Source organism: Oryzias melastigma, linkage group LG10 (genome assembly GCF_002922805.2).
Source record: "Oryzias melastigma strain HK-1 linkage group LG10, ASM292280v2, whole genome shotgun sequence".
Classification (NCBI taxonomy): Eukaryota; Metazoa; Chordata; class Actinopteri; order Beloniformes; family Adrianichthyidae; genus Oryzias; species Oryzias melastigma.
The window spans coordinates 27,066,112-27,083,459 of NC_050521.1; the positions used below are offsets into that span (position 1 = coordinate 27,066,112).

General features: G+C 41.0%; 1 protein-coding gene across 5 annotated transcripts in view; it reads right to left on the reverse strand.

Moving 5' to 3' along the window:
- Positions 1-17,348, reverse strand: part of htr4 (5-hydroxytryptamine receptor 4) — a 167,716-nt gene that overhangs the window by 6,320 nt on the left and 144,048 nt on the right. Inside the window, exon 7 of one of the 5 annotated variants that reach the window (XM_024260401.2) lies at positions 15,346-15,444. The exons of the other annotated variants lie outside the window; for them this stretch is intronic. Coding sequence (XP_024116169.1) covers positions 15,381-15,444 — 64 coding nt within the window. The 3' untranslated portion in view covers positions 15,346-15,380. The remainder of the gene's footprint in view (positions 1-15,345; positions 15,445-17,348) is intronic. 5 annotated transcript variants of the gene reach the window in all.

Genomic DNA, 17,348 nt, shown 5'->3' on the forward strand with positions numbered 1-17,348 from the left:
TTTAATAAAGAAAAACAAATACAACAAAACAATTTGATAAAAAAATCGTCAGACTGTCTCAATAGAGGATCTTTGCACCATCTGAGTGATATTTTTCATGTGTTCCCTGTGAAAAATATTTTATATTCTGCACAGAATAAAACACAGAATAAAAGCATCAGGTCTTTGGAACCCGTTCCATGTGTTGATGGTACCACACTGACATCAGCTGCGATGGATTTCAAAAACAGCTTCAAAATAAGACAAAAATGTACATCAAATATGATCAAATTGTTCATACTTGAGTAGAGTTTATATTTATTTACTTTCCCTCAAGGGATTATTTGAATTTCAGTTAAGTTAGCATTAATTTAAAGTGAGGAGCTCTGTTTTTTGGACCCCTGGTTTGCCTCAGACCGTAACAGAACTGGAACCCTAAATGTATTGCTAAATGCTTCCAAAAAAATGCATAGTTTTGCAGAAATAATAGCACGCTCTTTGTCTGGATTATTTACATTTTTGTCATCAAATATCGACATGAACGGTTCAATAATTCAAGGAATAAATGTAAAAGATTAATGATGGATGATGGGGGTATATATGATCAGTGACTCAATATGAGATTTTAAAAACGACAAAACAGTTTTTCTATACGCGGCTCAACTTTGCACGACACCAGAGCTTTACATGATCCCGTCTCATGTTCACTTTAATGCCTCTCACTGTTAAGCTTCGTGAAAAAGCAGCTTTGCCGTTCTCTGTATTAACCTGAGGATTAACCTCTGCAGGCGACACGCCGCAAACACGTCCTCGCTTTGTTTCCTGTCGTCATACAGAGTCTGACGGAGCCGCGCTCTCCTCAAGGATTACCCAACAATAACGCAGGTTTTAAAATAACGGAGTGTTCCCGCCGTGGAGCGCAGAGATCTTTGTGAGCAGACCGCTCTGAATAACAGGAAACCTCAGATCTGATGAGGCAGCTGCCACACCAGGATCAGAAGATCTCTGGGAGATGCAGATAAAATGTTCTTTTTAGAGCTAGTTATTTCATCTTCAGCTGTTAGATCAATGCCTGCTTATTTCCCTATAGAAGTCTTTGGGATTTTAGGTTCTTGGAGCCACTTCCTGTTCGGACCGCCAAAGGGGGAGGAGCCACTTAGTTCAGTTCTCGTGCAAGAATTTAGAATCTTTACTTTTTATAACACACTTTGGATGCATGTTCTCAGTTTTCACAAGTCACCAAATGAAGAAATGAGACGAGATTGTGAAGTGTCGATGAAGGATGGACTATGTTAGCTAGGATAGGCTCCAGCAGCCTTGTCTTCAAAGCTATTGATGAATAGAGAAGAGAATCTGACGTTCCCAGTGAGTGACTGCTGTGACTTTAGGGGATTTTGAGGGTAAATTTATAAGTTTATTCAACATTTATGTCAAATAAACTTAGTGAAAAAACTAAAAAGTAATTTTACTAAAAGTAAAATAGCCGGTTTCCTGTTAATTTCCATAAAAAAACGTTTTATTTTTTGGTTGCCTGGGGGGATAAACAGGTTCATGTAATTCTTGAAAGAATTGTCTAACTAAAATTTTTGTTTTTCTTCGCAACTTATTTTTTCATTTCCTAAAATGTTCATATCGTTTCGTTCAGCTGAAGCATGAGTTCATGAGTTTAATTTTCACAATATTCTGGGTAAATAATGCGCGAGCAACAACCTGTTAAAAAACGACAAATATTTCTTTCCCAAGTAGCTTCTCCGTGATGCTGGAGGAGTCGACGGATCATAATCCAGAGGAGGAGTTTATATTTGAGCGACATGAGATTATTTTTGAAGATTTGACGTCTTCCCAAGGTCAAAGGTCGATGAAAGTCCAGGTCTGGGTGTAGAATTAACCCGTCGGCATGTGTGTGAAATTCGGTAAAGAGTGCTCCAACAAAAGATTCCTTTTCCCATAGTGTGGGAAAATGTGAAACTTGACACTTTGCCAAAAAATGTCAGGCACAATCATTTAAAACTTTCCTTGAGTATCACGACACGCAGGACGGAAGAAAGAACGGGACGTGGAGATTGCTGCTCTGACCTGAAGAGGACCTGCAGAGCCTCTCGTGTTCGTATCGGGCTATAAAGTGTTTCAGCCGTGAGCTCCAACAGAAGCAAACGGAGCTCCTCGCTCCCCGCTGCGACGCTGATGAAAGTGAGGAGATAAATGTTCTGTCTGGAGGAGCAGCGTGAAAAAACGAGGAAGCCATTCACCGTTTCAGACCACGTCTGGTTATAAAGCCGAATGAAGCTCTGCCGTCTGACTGCGGGGGGCGCTGTGCCTTTTGGAGACTCTCATAGAAACACATTTGGTGCAGGAGAGGGGAGTGCTGTTTCACATTGACCTGAAAGAAAGCGTGGCGTGTTCTGCAGAGCAGGTCAGAAATCTGCTCACCTCCAACGTTCAGAAACTTCCTCTGAACAAGAAGAAGAAGAAGAAGAAGAAGAAGGAGAAGAAGAAGAAGAAGAAGAAGAAGAAGCTCCTCAGGGAAAAGAGGATCTAAAAATGATCTTCTGGAGGCCAAAGGTTGACTCAACAAACTGTAAAGTGGGGACAGAAAGTTTGCTGACATCAGTGTTGCTGAGGAAACAGCAGACCGGACTGGACTGTGATCCACATTTTTCCCTCTCCTGCTGGGAGCGTCTGAAGGTGTCAGGAGGAATTTGAGGAAGAAGAATCTGAGCAGAGGCTGGAGAAAGCAATCTGGTAAACTGAGAGGAACGAAGTGGAGGAAATGAAGCTCCGCTGGGAAGTTTCTGGAAAAGTTTACAACTGAAGCTCATAAAAATGCCTGAAACCCGTCAAATGATCTATATTTACATATTTAACGAAGACTGAAAGATCATTTCATTGATGAATCAATCACTTTTGGTTGTAGACTTTCAGATTCATTCAGATTGGAATCTTCTCCACGTCCTAAAAAAAACTCATTCTAAAAAAAACTGTTTTGATTCTTCAAATTTAGGCAATTATTAAAAACCTTCTAAAAAAAGCTATTTTTTATTTAATTAAATTATGTCATCAATAAAATTAATTCGTCAGGGAAATCGCAAATAGAGATACGCAAGTGTTTAAAAAGCTCTGATAACCCAGCATTCTAGCAGCGTTTAAACGCATCATTTACACATGAAACTTGGAGTCTCACATCAGAATTGTGCGTAAATGTGGTTTTGTGTTTGCACAACAAGCGATTTGAGAGTAATTTTCAAAGATCTGTGGGAATAGTTAGTTTCAAGCTGTTGTCATTTTAATTTGTGCATGTGTAAATTATACTTTTTGGATTTTCTTATGCACAAAATGTATTGTATAAATTACAGATCAAGATGATCTCAGGTCCAATATTGACATAAAACGCAGTCAGTTTTAGTTGTGGAGGCACAGACTGGAAGTGGTGTCCCACAAGGCTCTGCCCTGGTCCCACACTTTTTAATCTGTGCCTGCGTCCACTTGGTGATGTCATCAAGAGATGGTTCATAGTTACGCTGATGACACCCTGTTATCTGTGGCTGTCTCATGCTTTTCTTCGCTTCAGAATCAGCTGAATCATCGAGTAAAAGGTTGAAGAGTCTTAAAAAGAATGTAAACACTAGATTTAAAGCTTTGATGGTTAATCTCTCTGAATCAGTTATGTATGTCGCAGTGAGTTCTTCATCATTAAATCTGGGCTGGTCATCATTCCCAGCAGGATTCTCCGTCGTTTGTCGCTCAAAACATTTGATGAAGGTTATTTTAAAGCTTCCACAGCACACATCTTTAGCTTCTCCTTTTTCTGGTGACATTTGAAAATTCTGCATGATGACGGGAACTTTTAGACTTTTGGTTCCTAACCAGTTTTTCTCCCAGCTTGAATTCTGACTTCATGAAGAGTTCGTAGAAATGTTCTGAAGGACTCTTTAAAGACCAACAAACATGGATCCAGTCAGCTGATGCTGAGAGTGTTAAGACAAATCTTTGAGCTTCATCACTACAGTCTTCCTCATCTTCCTCCCTCAGAGCGGTGAGATCCAGAAAACCAAAGTCTGACAGTAACTCCACTCACAGGTCTGAGGTGGAGACTTCTATCAGGACGGGTGAAGGGAGTCTCCTGGCTCTGTCCACAGTCCTTTCTTCCTTTTTAGGCTCTGCTCGTGTCTTCAATCTGATCCTCAGATGATCAAACGAGCTGGGCGAGATGGAGGAAGCTCTGTGAGAAAACAACACTATCTGAAATGGATCTGCTGCAGATAGCAGGAATGCAGGAGTCAGAGGCCGACTGAAGAAAGACGGGCGCTGCGCTCCCGTTAGTGTTTGTGTTCCACCTCAGATCCACTCTGCGGACCAGATTTATGGTTTTTTTTTTCGTTCTTTTAACCACAGAAGATGGAGTCGGTCTTTATTTCTCAGGTTTGGTTCATGAGGAACAAATGAGTGAGAGCAGACAGATCGGAACTGTGAAGGTACATCGCTATGAAAGCTTCAGATGATCCTCCGTCACATCAGAGACCGACGGTTCTCCTTTAAAAATGTTTTCTAACCAAAGAAAGAAAGATTATCTCCTCGCATGACGTCTAATCCCTCACAGGAGGCCATCTGAGATGAATGCTGTGCTTCCATTCAGGTAATTCCTCATTTTTACTTAATTCCTCTTCAATGTAATGAAGACATTCATGTGTAAATTAATATTTAATTTATCCAGAGCGGAAAAAACTATTTGCTATCACAGAAACAAAACATAAATGAAATAAAGGTAGAAATAATTCAAGCAATCGACATTTAAACCCCATGAGAAGTTGACAGAAGACTTGATATAAATAAAAAAATACAAAATCATAAATTCAGAAAACTCTGTATAACCAGCAGCGGAGAACAAAATAAACACAATAAGCTCCTCAGTCGTCTTGAAAGTGTTTCCTGAACAATTAAAAACAGTTTGAACGATCAAACATTCACCAACCACAAACAAACACCTTCAGTCTGCAGCTTCACCCACACAAAACCTCAGAATTTTGAGCATTAAGATGATTCCTCTGTATTTTCTAAAGTTACAGTATAAACAAACATTCCCAGTAGTGTTTTAATGATGATTATGAAGTTTTTAACCAAAATTCCACAGCTCAAATATCTTTAAAAGCCATTTTTCATGTTGATCCCAAGCCTCTGTTTCCAAAATCTCCTCTGAGGGGGCGTGGCTTTTGGAGCTGAGCTGACCAGAAGGAGGAAACCTTAGATTCTGGATTCTGAAGGAGTCCAGAATCCATTTAGATTTCAGCTGAATTTGACTCCAACCACACAAACCAGAGACATGGAAACAGTGAATCTCAAATAATCTTTTCCAATCAACCAACAGTAACTAATGACCTTCATTAAAATGCTTTACTATAAAAATCTGACCATTTTTGTTTCCTTAAGCTCCTGATTCTGACTCCACGTCAAGCCTACAGACGTCAGGAAGTCGCATTGTGTCTGCAGAGTTTCATGTCTTCATATTCTTTTCCAGTGAAGCTGAAATGGTGAATGAAAGAAGGAACGTCTCCCCGATCAGTGAAGATGACGTAGACTGGAATCACGCTCTGCTGGCCACGAACACGGACGCAGACGTGCAGCGTTTTCATTCCCAAAGACTGTTTCACATGGCAGACGATGTTAATTAAAACAACAAACACAAAAGCTGGTATGAGGGTTTCAGCGGTCCAAAAAACACATTTTACGAGTCCTTCATGTCTTAACAGAACTGTGTTGAGCACTTCTGTCATTTCCGTGGATTTCTCTGCAGATGCAGCACAGTCGTTATGAAGAGGATGCAAAAACAGCAGAACGCTTCACATGATGCTGGCGCACATTTTCAAAGAGATGCCAATTTAGTTTGGCATTTTCTGACTTTCAGTTCTGCTCACTTAAGTCGCTTTCCTGCAAACAGGAAAACATCTTTGCTCAGAAAAAACACTTTCACTTCGGAAAAAGTAATTTAGAGCTTAATTTTCCTCATATATGACCTCCGTCATCAGAAAAATGCCACAAAAACAAGTTCAAAACACCAAAATCTTTAACACAAACGTTGCCTCAGCTACAGATGTCAGTATGTGGATGATTACTCACATCAGAATACGTGACAAGGATATTTGGAGTGACATAAACACATTTTACCGACGTGATAAAATGTGCTAAAATATGCTAAAACACGGCAGCATCTTCAGTTTTCTCTACTGACTGTAAAAGTTAAAGAATATGATGAAATGTGGAAAAAATATTAATTTGAAGAAAGCGTCTGCGCAGGTGCAGCGTGAGGCGGATGAGTCTGCAGGAACGCAGCTCTCACCAGGAATCATGGACGCACACGTGCACACACAGCCCAGAGCATCACTGCATCAAGACTCTTCTGGTGTCTGGGTGACTCTTCAGGAATGAGATCAGTGCACGCTCGCTCGGAGTGGAGATTTGTTCTGCATGACTGACGTCTGCAGAGCCACATTCCTCAGATAATTGCTTACATGAGTGCAATGACAAGAAATCGCCATAATGCGTGTTTGTTTATGTGTGAAAATGCAGCTGCAGTTTCCTCTACAGGCTCTTCAGCCGCCTTTGGTGTCCGGCGTCTGTTTTATATAAAGACATTAAACTGATTTATGAAAATCAACAGGATTTTTTTTCTTCTTCTCCTTCCAGAGAAGTTATCTTCCTTCTGAGGACTTTTAATTTGAAAAACCTGAAACAGCTGATGATATTTTTTGGGTTATTCTTTAAGATTTGTTCTTTTTTTTACATTTACTGTCAGAATTGAATTGAAACTTTTATGACAAACACAAAAAACTAATTTTGTCTGTTTCTCTAGGAGACAGAAAGACATTTTAAACATGAGATTTTCATGTTGTAACCTTCCCTATTTAACAGTTTTAGCTCCTCCGATTGTGTGAAAAACCACTTTTTTGTTGGTTTCTACCCTTAAGCTTCTAAAATAAATTGATTCACTTAAAATAATTCACTTAATAACCTGTAAAAAGTTTTTCTTCCTAATATTTTTCCAATTAATTGACAATTTAATTTCCTCATTAATTGTAGCATATTTTCAAAATCTTGTTTTTTTCTTGGGTTTGAGAAACAGACTCTTTATTCCTCAGACTGCAGCCTCGTTTTGTGAAAAAAGACAATTTTCACCTGAAATGCAGTAAAAATAGTGAGCAGCTGCTCTCATTCGACCCTGAAAAGAGAGAAACGACTGAGACTTCAGAGTCGATCTCTGTGTTCCTGTTTAGGATTCTGTGTCAGCAGGATAGTGGAATGTGCAGAAGTGGAGTAAACAGCTTATTTTCTCTGTTTGCGTTTGTCATTGTGCAGCTCGGACACGTCAGCGCGCGGGACCCGAGGCGAAGCGGCTTTCTTCCTGCCGCTTTACTTCAATCGCAGCGTGGTGCCACCCACATTGGCAGCTGCTCTATTTTTGGCAACGTGTACCCTTTGATTTTTGCCACCAAGACTCCAAACTTTAAACACAAACCCCTGCAGGTCCCCCGAAGTCACAGAAACTCCAGCCGCGGTGCATCAAACAAGAAGCCCTTTTTCTAAACAACATAAAAGGATGAGAAATCAGCGTTCCAATCTGCATGTCAATGCATGTTCCTGTGAGGAGGTATCAACCGAAAAAATACAAATTATATTTGACGTCAGTTTGTTCATTTTTCTTCAATTCTCTACAAAAACACAATAAAATATTTCCATTTTTAAACAGCTTTTTGTCTTGGGTGGGTCATTCACACAATCAATAGTTTTGAATATATATAATAAAAAAATCATGCTCTAGCATTTGAATAAAAAGTTTACAATGAAAGCTGTAAAACTTGTTTTTGAAACCTGCAGTAGTGAAAAAAATACAAAAAGATTTGGTTTCTGTCACTTTTCTAAAACATAAAAAAGTCATGTGAGCACAAAAAGCTTGAACACAACAAACAACTATAACTAAATATGGTTGTAAACGATGGGAGAAGGAGCCACCACTGAACCAGGACTTCAAGTCCCCCTTTACTGCCTCGTTTGTACTGTAACGTCTGTAGGCGTTTTATTGATTTATTTGCTCTCAGAGTTTTAACGTTGTCCTTAAAGGGTGTATGAGTTTTTAATAAACTAAAGTTGAGGGTTTTTTTGCATTTGTGAGCAGAAACTCATTAAGATTTATTCTGGATTCTTGGTTTTCTGTTTTTTTGGTGGTCAAATCAGGATCCTCCAGAACACGAATAAAAGATTTTGTTAACACAAACACAGATGGTACAAGTCTGACGTGTGGCTCTGTGTGTGGTGGGCATGTGTGCATGTGTGCCAGATGCATGGCTGCTGTTCACTGTGTTTGATACTTTTCATCTGGGCAGAGCAGACAGAGCAGACAGAATACACAGAGCAGGCAGCAGAAACAACAGTTACAGAGCAGACAGAGCAGACAGAGCAGACAGAGCAGACAGAGCAGACAGAGCAGACACAGAGCAGACAGAGCAGACATAAATGTAGTTTCCAACCGTCCCGCCGGTCAGAGTCTCACATGCTTCCCTCACTTTGAGTCCAGGTGTAAACCAGCAGAGATAGTTTCAGGGTTTGATCAAATCATCTCTGCTGCTTCATCTGATGGTTAGACGCTCTCCTTTGGGACCTTCAGCTTGAGTACAGATTTCCATGTTTGACTCTTGTTCCGGAAATCTGTGGTAGTTTGAGTCCAGATGTTTGGGGACGTTCCTCCTACAGAGTTCCTTTTTTGTCTCATCAGAATATTTATGCAAACATTCGGGGATGCATGTTTCTATGTCTTTTTCTTCTTTTTGATGATGAACTTTTACCTGAACTAAGTCCACTGAGGTCTGACTTTCTTTCTATGTTCTTCTGCTTCTTTCCTGGATGAACCGTCCTTGTGTGACTCATTTTTTGTTGGAGTTTTCTCTCTGATATTCATGTCGATTCTTAAAGCTGAATTCTCTCCAGAGCTGAACTTTTTCCAATAAAGAGATAAAATTGATGCAGAGACGATTACCAGCACAGTATATCATCTCATCAAGCTCACAATCGATTGTTTTTATTTAATCCAGTTTGCTTCATTTACTTTTACTCACAAGAGTTTTCCATTAATAAAATGTTTCTTGTAGACTGAACAGCCTCACATATGAGCCCCAGTATATCTCTTTCCAATAACCAGCAACAATAATAACATCCAACCCGAGAGGGCAGTAAAAATGAAAAACACGGCAATGATTTAGCAGAGTCATAAAACCTCCTCTGGAGGATTCACTGCTCAGAGACGCTCAGCTTTAAAGAGGAGGATGAAAGAGGCGGAGACGGCGCCGACCGGCGATGCGGACGGTCTCCACGTCAGCGTCACGACTTTGCCCCCAACAAGAACACAAGTCATTCCGTTTGGAGCTTCCAGGATCCAGCTTTTAGCAGGGAAGCTTCAATCTTGGTTTCCGCGGCAACAAAAGTCCGACCGCATCTATTCTTTGAATGCATGGATGAGCTTTTCAGCAGGACAAACCTACAGGCGCTCCCGTCTACAGCACAAATGAAGGGAATGGAGAGAAAAAGGGGAAAAACCTCAAACTCCACCATTATTCTCCCCAGTCAATATTTGCTCCAAAGAGAAATATGACATAAACGGACCATGGGAATGTCGACGGACACAAATTAAAGTTAGACAAATGAGTGATTCTACCAGAAAAATAAAAAGAAAAGAACAGGTTATGAGTGTGAAAATAGAATATTTACAAAAACAGATACATTTGAGGAATAAAGCACTCAAAGATTTGGAAAAGGATGAAAGAAACAAGTGATTACAAGAAATAAAGATAGAGAAATTATAGAAAAACAAATTAACTCAGTTGTCTCTCACAGTTGGGGTATGCCTCTTGCATCTTTTTAAGTGGAAAAACTAACAACTGGTGCAAATAAATACTGCTGTGAAAGAACTGATGGTTCTGGCAGGATATGACATCACTCAAAGCAGGCAAATAGGCGGGACAAACAAGTCTGAAACAGACATTGGAATACGCCCTTTAAGTCTGAAATGCCACGCCCCCTTTTGTTCACAATTCCTGTCAGCTGTGACGTGAAATGATGAGATTGTTGACATGAAAACGGACTGTTTAGATATAAGTATCTCAGCCGTCAACACAATTAGACACTTTTTAAAGTGCTTCAATCAGGAAGTCTCAGTATTTGGATCACTTTAAAGGAGGCAGCAAAAGAAAAGAAGAATCAGGAAGTCAAAGTGTTTCCTCCTGCAAGAACTGAACAGACAGAAGTTCTCCAAAATAAAACAGGCTGATGAGAAACAGTTTGGTTGCAGACCTCATGAAGGCTCCTTCCGTCGCGGAGCTGATGCTCATGTGATGCTTACTGCAGTACCATTTAAAGAGCTATCATAACTGCTCACTTATAGCTCTGAAAATGGCGCTGGAGTCCGCAGCCGTTGGGTTGGTCCATCAGAGTCCTCCTTCAGTCCAGAACCACACAGGACTAGACTCGGGTCACGCTTCTGTTTTATTAATGGACTGAAGAAAAATTACATGTTTTTAGACTGAAATCCATAAAAACAGGTGCAGACAGAAAATTTACTTCAGTTATAACCACTTTTATTTTGTAGCAACTAGACAGAAACGTCTGATGGGCTCTTATTTTGAAGGTTTCTAAGGTGACTTTGCTCGTATGAGGATCTAAGAAACCAGAGTTCAGAGAGAGACCGGTACATCCTGGAGACGCCGCCCCACCAAACCCACCCTGGGGGGACGAGCGGCGGCGAGCGGCGATGTCATCCGAGTCGAGCATCTCGCCCGCAGACACCAGAGCATCAGAGAGGAGACGCAGGAAAACAAGATCACATGACCGTCTCCTTTTGCTCCGTCTCTTTGCTTTCAAATCATCCTCTGAAGGCGTTTGGCCCCCGGCATGGCTGACATGAGCGCTGACTCGGCGTCTTTCCACCCAGACGACCACGACTGTCAAACGTGACAGAACCGAGTGAAGGAGAACTGATTCCATCTCCAATTCTCAGAACTGTATTTACCGTTTAACCCTTCACGCCGCAGGGCGATCATTCGCTACGCATCATTTCATCCAGACTTCACTTCATTTAGCATCACTTTGAAAAGAAAACACTTTGAATTTTTTAAGATAAATTCAGGCATGAGAGGTTTGAAAATGTGAAATATTTATAGTGTTCACTTGTGTATTGTGGAAATTGGGCTCAAAAAATGACCTGGAATAGATCTGCAAACTTCTGATTTTAGAAGCTCTAAAAATCTAAAAAACTTTATCCACTTTTCTCAGACACAAATAAACATTTTCACACTTTTCTCTCTCGTTTAAACTCTCAAAGTTCACTGGGATTTCCTTCAGCACAGAAACAGAATCCGGTTCCAGATGATTATACTGTCATGTTTCTGTCTGAGAGGAAGAGGCTCGTCCTCGTCATCCTCTTTGTTCGCCTCACACTGGGAAGTTCTGATGGAGCAGACATTTGTTTGGCTGCATTCATCAGCACACGTGTCATTATCTATTTCTGTCTGACTGTTTTCTTTTTTACTTCTGCTCACAGAAAAACGAAAATAAATGTTCCAGTTGTAAAGATAATAGTTAAGACTTCATTCTTCCAGAGGGCATCAGGTGAAGCGTTTTCTGCTCAGATACCCAGCCTTCTCAATTGTTTACATTCCAGAAGATTACTCCCAGAGCACACATTTCTCCAGTTGCCATGGCGACTTCGGAGGCACCTTTCTCCTCTGCTTTGTCACAGATGGTGGTGTCAGCTGGAGCCTTTCTGACCCAAAAGTGACCAGAGTGAACCAGAACCAGATGTGACTTTTTTTTACACACTTATGACAAAATGTCTTTTTAAAACTGAACAGATGTTTTTTTTTCGCCAGGTTGACCAAAGGTGTTTGTGTGGCTGCAGGTTTGCATGTATTTATAAATAAAAATATCCAGAATATTTTTGAAACTGCACAGTTTTCCCTCGATATGATGCCGTTTCGCTCTGCTGGTCTTGAAGTTTTGTGGATTATTTTAGTGCAATTTTGCCACTTCCTGTAATGAAGGATCCTAATGAATGACGTCATCCATTGAAAACGATTTAATTCCAGCGCCAACTAAATGAAGTCAAATCAGTCGCCATCATTTCATAATACGGATGTCGCCATGTTGGATCCAGACGTCGTGAGTAAGCCATGTTTCTATGGCGACCACTCTCACCAGTCAGGACTTTGGAAGGACACACCCCTCCTACTTAAAAGCAGGCTACACGAAATCTGTAAACGTTTTGAACACTGGATACAGGCTCCACCTACTTTTATTGAGTCATCTGATTGGTCAGTTTGTAAGTTTAATAGCCTTCGAGATGGGTTCTTTTAAACTCACAGCTCCTGCTTTTCCCAGCGGCGTGGGATCGGCGTGTTCAGGGGGGTGTGGCCGTAAACGAAAAGATAGTGAGTAGTTGTAAAAAAATAAAAATAAAGTTGAATATTATGTGGATTTTCCCCATTGCAGAATAAAACCGCTGTTTATGTTGAAGGGAATTCCATCTCTTCATTCCATAACTGCTGATTTAATGTTGTGACTTTTTATTTCTGAGCAAAACTGAGGAACACAAAAAGGAAAAGACTTCAAAGCAGAACCGGTTTCAAAGCGACAAATAAAGAGAATGAAGACGGACGGAGAAACGGATCAAGAAAATCAAAACAAAGCCTGTTATTCAGTATAAAGATGTCATTTATCTGTTTCTGTCGGCTCACATAAACCTTAAATATGATTCACGTCCACCTTTAAAAACGTTTGCTCTGTACTGTCATCATATTTCTCCTCTTCATGACATCGTCTCCTCGTCTGCATCCGTCTCCGATCTGTCCGGACGTCTCTCCGGTTTGGACCTGACAGGTTTGTTTCTCAGACGTCTGTCTGATCCCCTTCAACCACAGAGGTGCAGGTCTTTTCTCTGCGGCGCTCCTCTGAGGAAACTTCCATCAACAACATTGTTGTTTTGTTCAATATCTACCACCCAAGGTCAAGCGGTCAGGAGGGGGCGGAGCAAGAATTTATCGACCGGCAGCTGACCTCTTAACTGTTTTGACTCGGCTGATTCTACCAGCTGTCAATCTTCTGCTCTATCTCTGGAGACAACGTGAGCCTTTCTAAAAGGGATGAAGGCTTCAGCTTTGAAAGCAAATACATCATAAATGTTCATAAATGTTCATAAATGTTCAGTCATTGTTTCTAAACCTCAGGAGCCGCCATCCTGGATGCTTTTTATGCCTTAAAAGATGATCTTTTATCTATCTTCAAAGTATTCCTAGTGTCCTTTAATTAAGAATATGCTATTTTTAGGCAACATCTAGGACATAGTTTCTGCAGAGCGGCGGGGGTTCAATAGAAATTCATCAGAGTTGTCCCCTACCCCCTTCCCATCACCAATAAGTGAGAGCTCTCCGTTTTTGTGCTTTGTCCCTAGCTCACAACCGCTACCTAGTTCACATTAGCACTGCAACAAAAACAGGGAGCCATATGGGATCTATCTAGCTGTAGCAATGCATTCTTACTCCCAACTATTCATATATGGACTTATGGTTCAGGCCCTGTTTGGGGTGTCCCCAAATTGTGTGTTATTGACATGCTGGGATTAAATCAGGGGTTCACAACCTCCAGGCCACAAACATGTACCGACCGGTCATAAGACCACTTGGTACCAGGCCACAGACAGGGAAAAATGCATAGACTAGTAAGGAGTCCACAACCCTCTGGACGCTGTAATGGACTGGTACCCTAACCCTATTTCTAACCCGGTACTGGTGTAGGTACCATATGTGTATAACCTGCCAGATCTGTACGGGGGGTTTGCAACTTGATGACATGTAAGATTATTACAAAATACAAGTAATGGTACTATAACCCTATCCCAGTACTGGTACTAAAACTCTAGCCCAGTACTGGTACTATAACTCTAGCCCAGTACTGGAACCTTAACCCTAGCCCAGTACTGGTACTATAACCCTAGCCCAGTACTGGTACTATAACCCTAGCCCAGCACTGGAACCATAACCCTAGCCCAGTACTGGTACTATAACCCTAGCCCAGTACTGAAACCTTAACCCTAACCCAGTACTGGAACCTTAACCCTAGCCCAGTACTGGTACTATAACCCTAGCCCAGTACTGGTACTATAACCCTAGCCCAATACTGGTACTATAACCCTAGCCCAGTACTGGTACCATAACCCTAGCCCAGTACTGGAACCTTAACCCTAGCCCAATACTGGTACTATAACCCTATCCCAGTATTGGTACCATAACCCTAGCCCAGTACTGGTACCATAACCCTAGCCCAGTACTGGAACCTTAACCCTAGCCCAATACTGGTACTATAACCCTAGCCCAGTACTGGAACCATAACCCTAGCCCAGTACTGGAACCATAACCCTAGCCCAATACTGGTACTATAACCCTATCCCAGTACTGATACTATAACCCTAGCCCAGTACTGGTTCCACATCTGGTACCGTGCATCCATGGGGTTGGGGACCTATAATTTATTGGGAACAACCAGCACATCAAAAAATGACGAGTTGGGGACAAATAAAAAGACAAAAAGTGGTTCAGAGGGGGCCAGATTCATGCATCCATGTTTGACCAGGTGGGATGAGAATGAGTAGGTCGCACAGTTTTGATCCAGATTCCAGCTCAGACGAGGAAAACAAAGATGTTCTCAGATCTATTTGTCTGCATCAGAATGGAGCAGAGCAGGGAGCTCAAGGCCCCGCCCACTGTATTTTCTACACAAGTACAAATCTTTTTCATGATGTGGATAAGAAAATACTCAAAAATGCAATTTAGCTGAATTCTCTTCATATATGTCTTCCATCATTAGAAAAATGTCACAGAAACAATTTTCATCAGAGTGGATCTTCAAACACACCTGCCTGTAATGACTCTCATTACGCCTCTGCACAGCCTGATGATCAGATAGATGTGGTGTTTAATCAGCAACATGGAGAACATGCAGGTTTTAGAGTCCAGAAACTCCTGCAGTAAAACATGAATGTTTGCAATAATGTCTTAAATGCAAAAAGCAAAGCGTCTTCCAGCCGCCTGAGCATCTGCTTTAGGGAGATATGCAAACACAGAGGCGGACTGCAGAAACCACAAAACACGTGTGTGCACGCACAAGATATTCATACGTCAACGTGCGTTTTCACCTCCACTCATCCTCATGGACCGACCACAACACCAGAACCAAAAACCTGGAGCGTGCAGTCTGTTAGTGTGCAGAAACACGGACACAGACGAAGCAAAGAGTATCCGGGTTAGTTAGTGTGAGAGTGTGAGGAAGCCGACTCACTTGACAGAACCTGGAGAGGCCCTAAAACACAGCAGCTACACAGGAACTGGTCTGGTGTTGCAGAACCAGAGCAGCAGCTTGGAGGCAGAGGAGCAGCCGCTGGAGAGACGGGAGGAAGAGGAAGAGGGGAGGACACAAGAGGAAGTGACGGTGGAAGTGAAGACGAGGAAACGACAACAAAAACCAACATTAAAGGACATAAATGGGAAAGGAAATAAAAGTAAGAAAATGCGGGAAAGATGAGGAGAAAAAATGTTAGAAGGAGGGAAACAAGGGCAGGAGGGAAGGGAGGAGAGAAAAGGGAAAAATCAGGTTAGTTTAACCATCAGACAGCAGGAAGGAGAGGAAGTCTGAGCTGGCGTGGGGCGGAGTTTCTGCATGAAATCATCAGAATTTCAGGAGCGATCAACAAGTGTCGGACGCAAACCAATCGACTTTCACGAGGTACTTCAACCCACGACGTCCTCTGGGCTACATAGTTAGTGTGTTGAAGCCTTTGTGGACGCAGAAACGTCCTCAAACCTGCTGACGGCCACCAGCTGACGGGAATCAGCTGATGGAGACCAGCTGATGGAGGTCTAAAGGCTTCAGGAGGTGTGGTGGAGAGGCACATGCTCGGTTCATCTTATATCCTCCTTTAGTCCAGGGGTCTGTAACCTGAGGCTCCGGAGCCACATGTGGCTCTTTTAACTCTCTACTGTGGCTCTCTGGTTAAGAAAAAACGTTTTTGTATTACAAGTAGCTGTAAAGTAAATAGTAGGAAAGTAAATAAAAAAAGGAAAGTAATCTGTGAGACTCCTGACTATGGTAGCAGTAAAGCTCCAACAACCAGTTCGGGTTTCAGTCGGACTGAAACAGATTTTCTAAAATCAAGTGGAGATCAGAACCAGAATTCATATTTTTGAACAAATTCAAGGTTTTTAAGTGTAGTTTATTGTTAGAAAAATCACAGAACCAGTTCTGATTTAATCGTAGTTAATTAGATTTACGAATTTCATGCTGAGATGCACCAAAAAGGGAAAATAAACAGTTTTTTTTAAATAGCTACTGACATCATACCACCCATTACTACATTGTCTGCATTGAAATGTGGTAAGAGATGTCTTTTATTTTGAAAGGATTTCATGTGAACCTCTGTCATAAGTTATAAACGGTTTCATATTTTGAAAAAGACTATTTTCTCTTTATGTTTATGTTTCATTTATACCAAAAGTCAACAACCTGCGGCTCCAGAATAACATTCCAGATCTTCTACCCCTCCATTGTGGCTCTCTGGTTGACGAAAAGTTTTTAGCTTAAAAAAGTAACTGTAAAGTTAAAAAAAAGTAAAATAACGTATCACTCTGCGAGCCTCCAGAGCACAGTAGCCGTAGTGGTTCGACAATTGAGAACATTACATTTAGTACATTTCAGTGAACCTCCTGGTTAAAAAAACACAATTAGCTCTGTTTTTATTTTAGATAGTTAGATGTATGAATTCCTGGCTAACACATACTTTTAAAATAAAATGTTATTTTTTATTATTGGTGACATCATACTACCTACCACTAGCTTTACTCCATCAAGATGATCCTAAGTGACACAGGAAGTCTTTTATTTTGAAAGGAAGTTATGTGAACCTCTACTAAAATTCATATTTGGGGACAAAAAACAAATTTCTCTTAAAGTTTGTTTAATTTTATGCCAAAAATCAATTATTTATTTATATTTCTCATAAAAATAACAACAACATAAATAAAAATTCTTTTTAGTGGGCAATCGACCCAAGTGGCTCTTTAAGCATTAAAGGTTGCAGATTTATTCCAAACCCAAACTGATGCATGGACCTGAGATAACAGTTGTGTAAATAAATCTTGTTTCGGTGCCGTTTTGACGCCTGTTTGTCCCGAGGATGTTTCCGTGGTTTTATTTGAGCTCAGAGCCGAGGGGCTCGAACTGTAAAGCTTTCATGTTTCCAGAATTAGAACGTGATGGAATCTTTAAGAGAAAAGAGAAAAACTGAG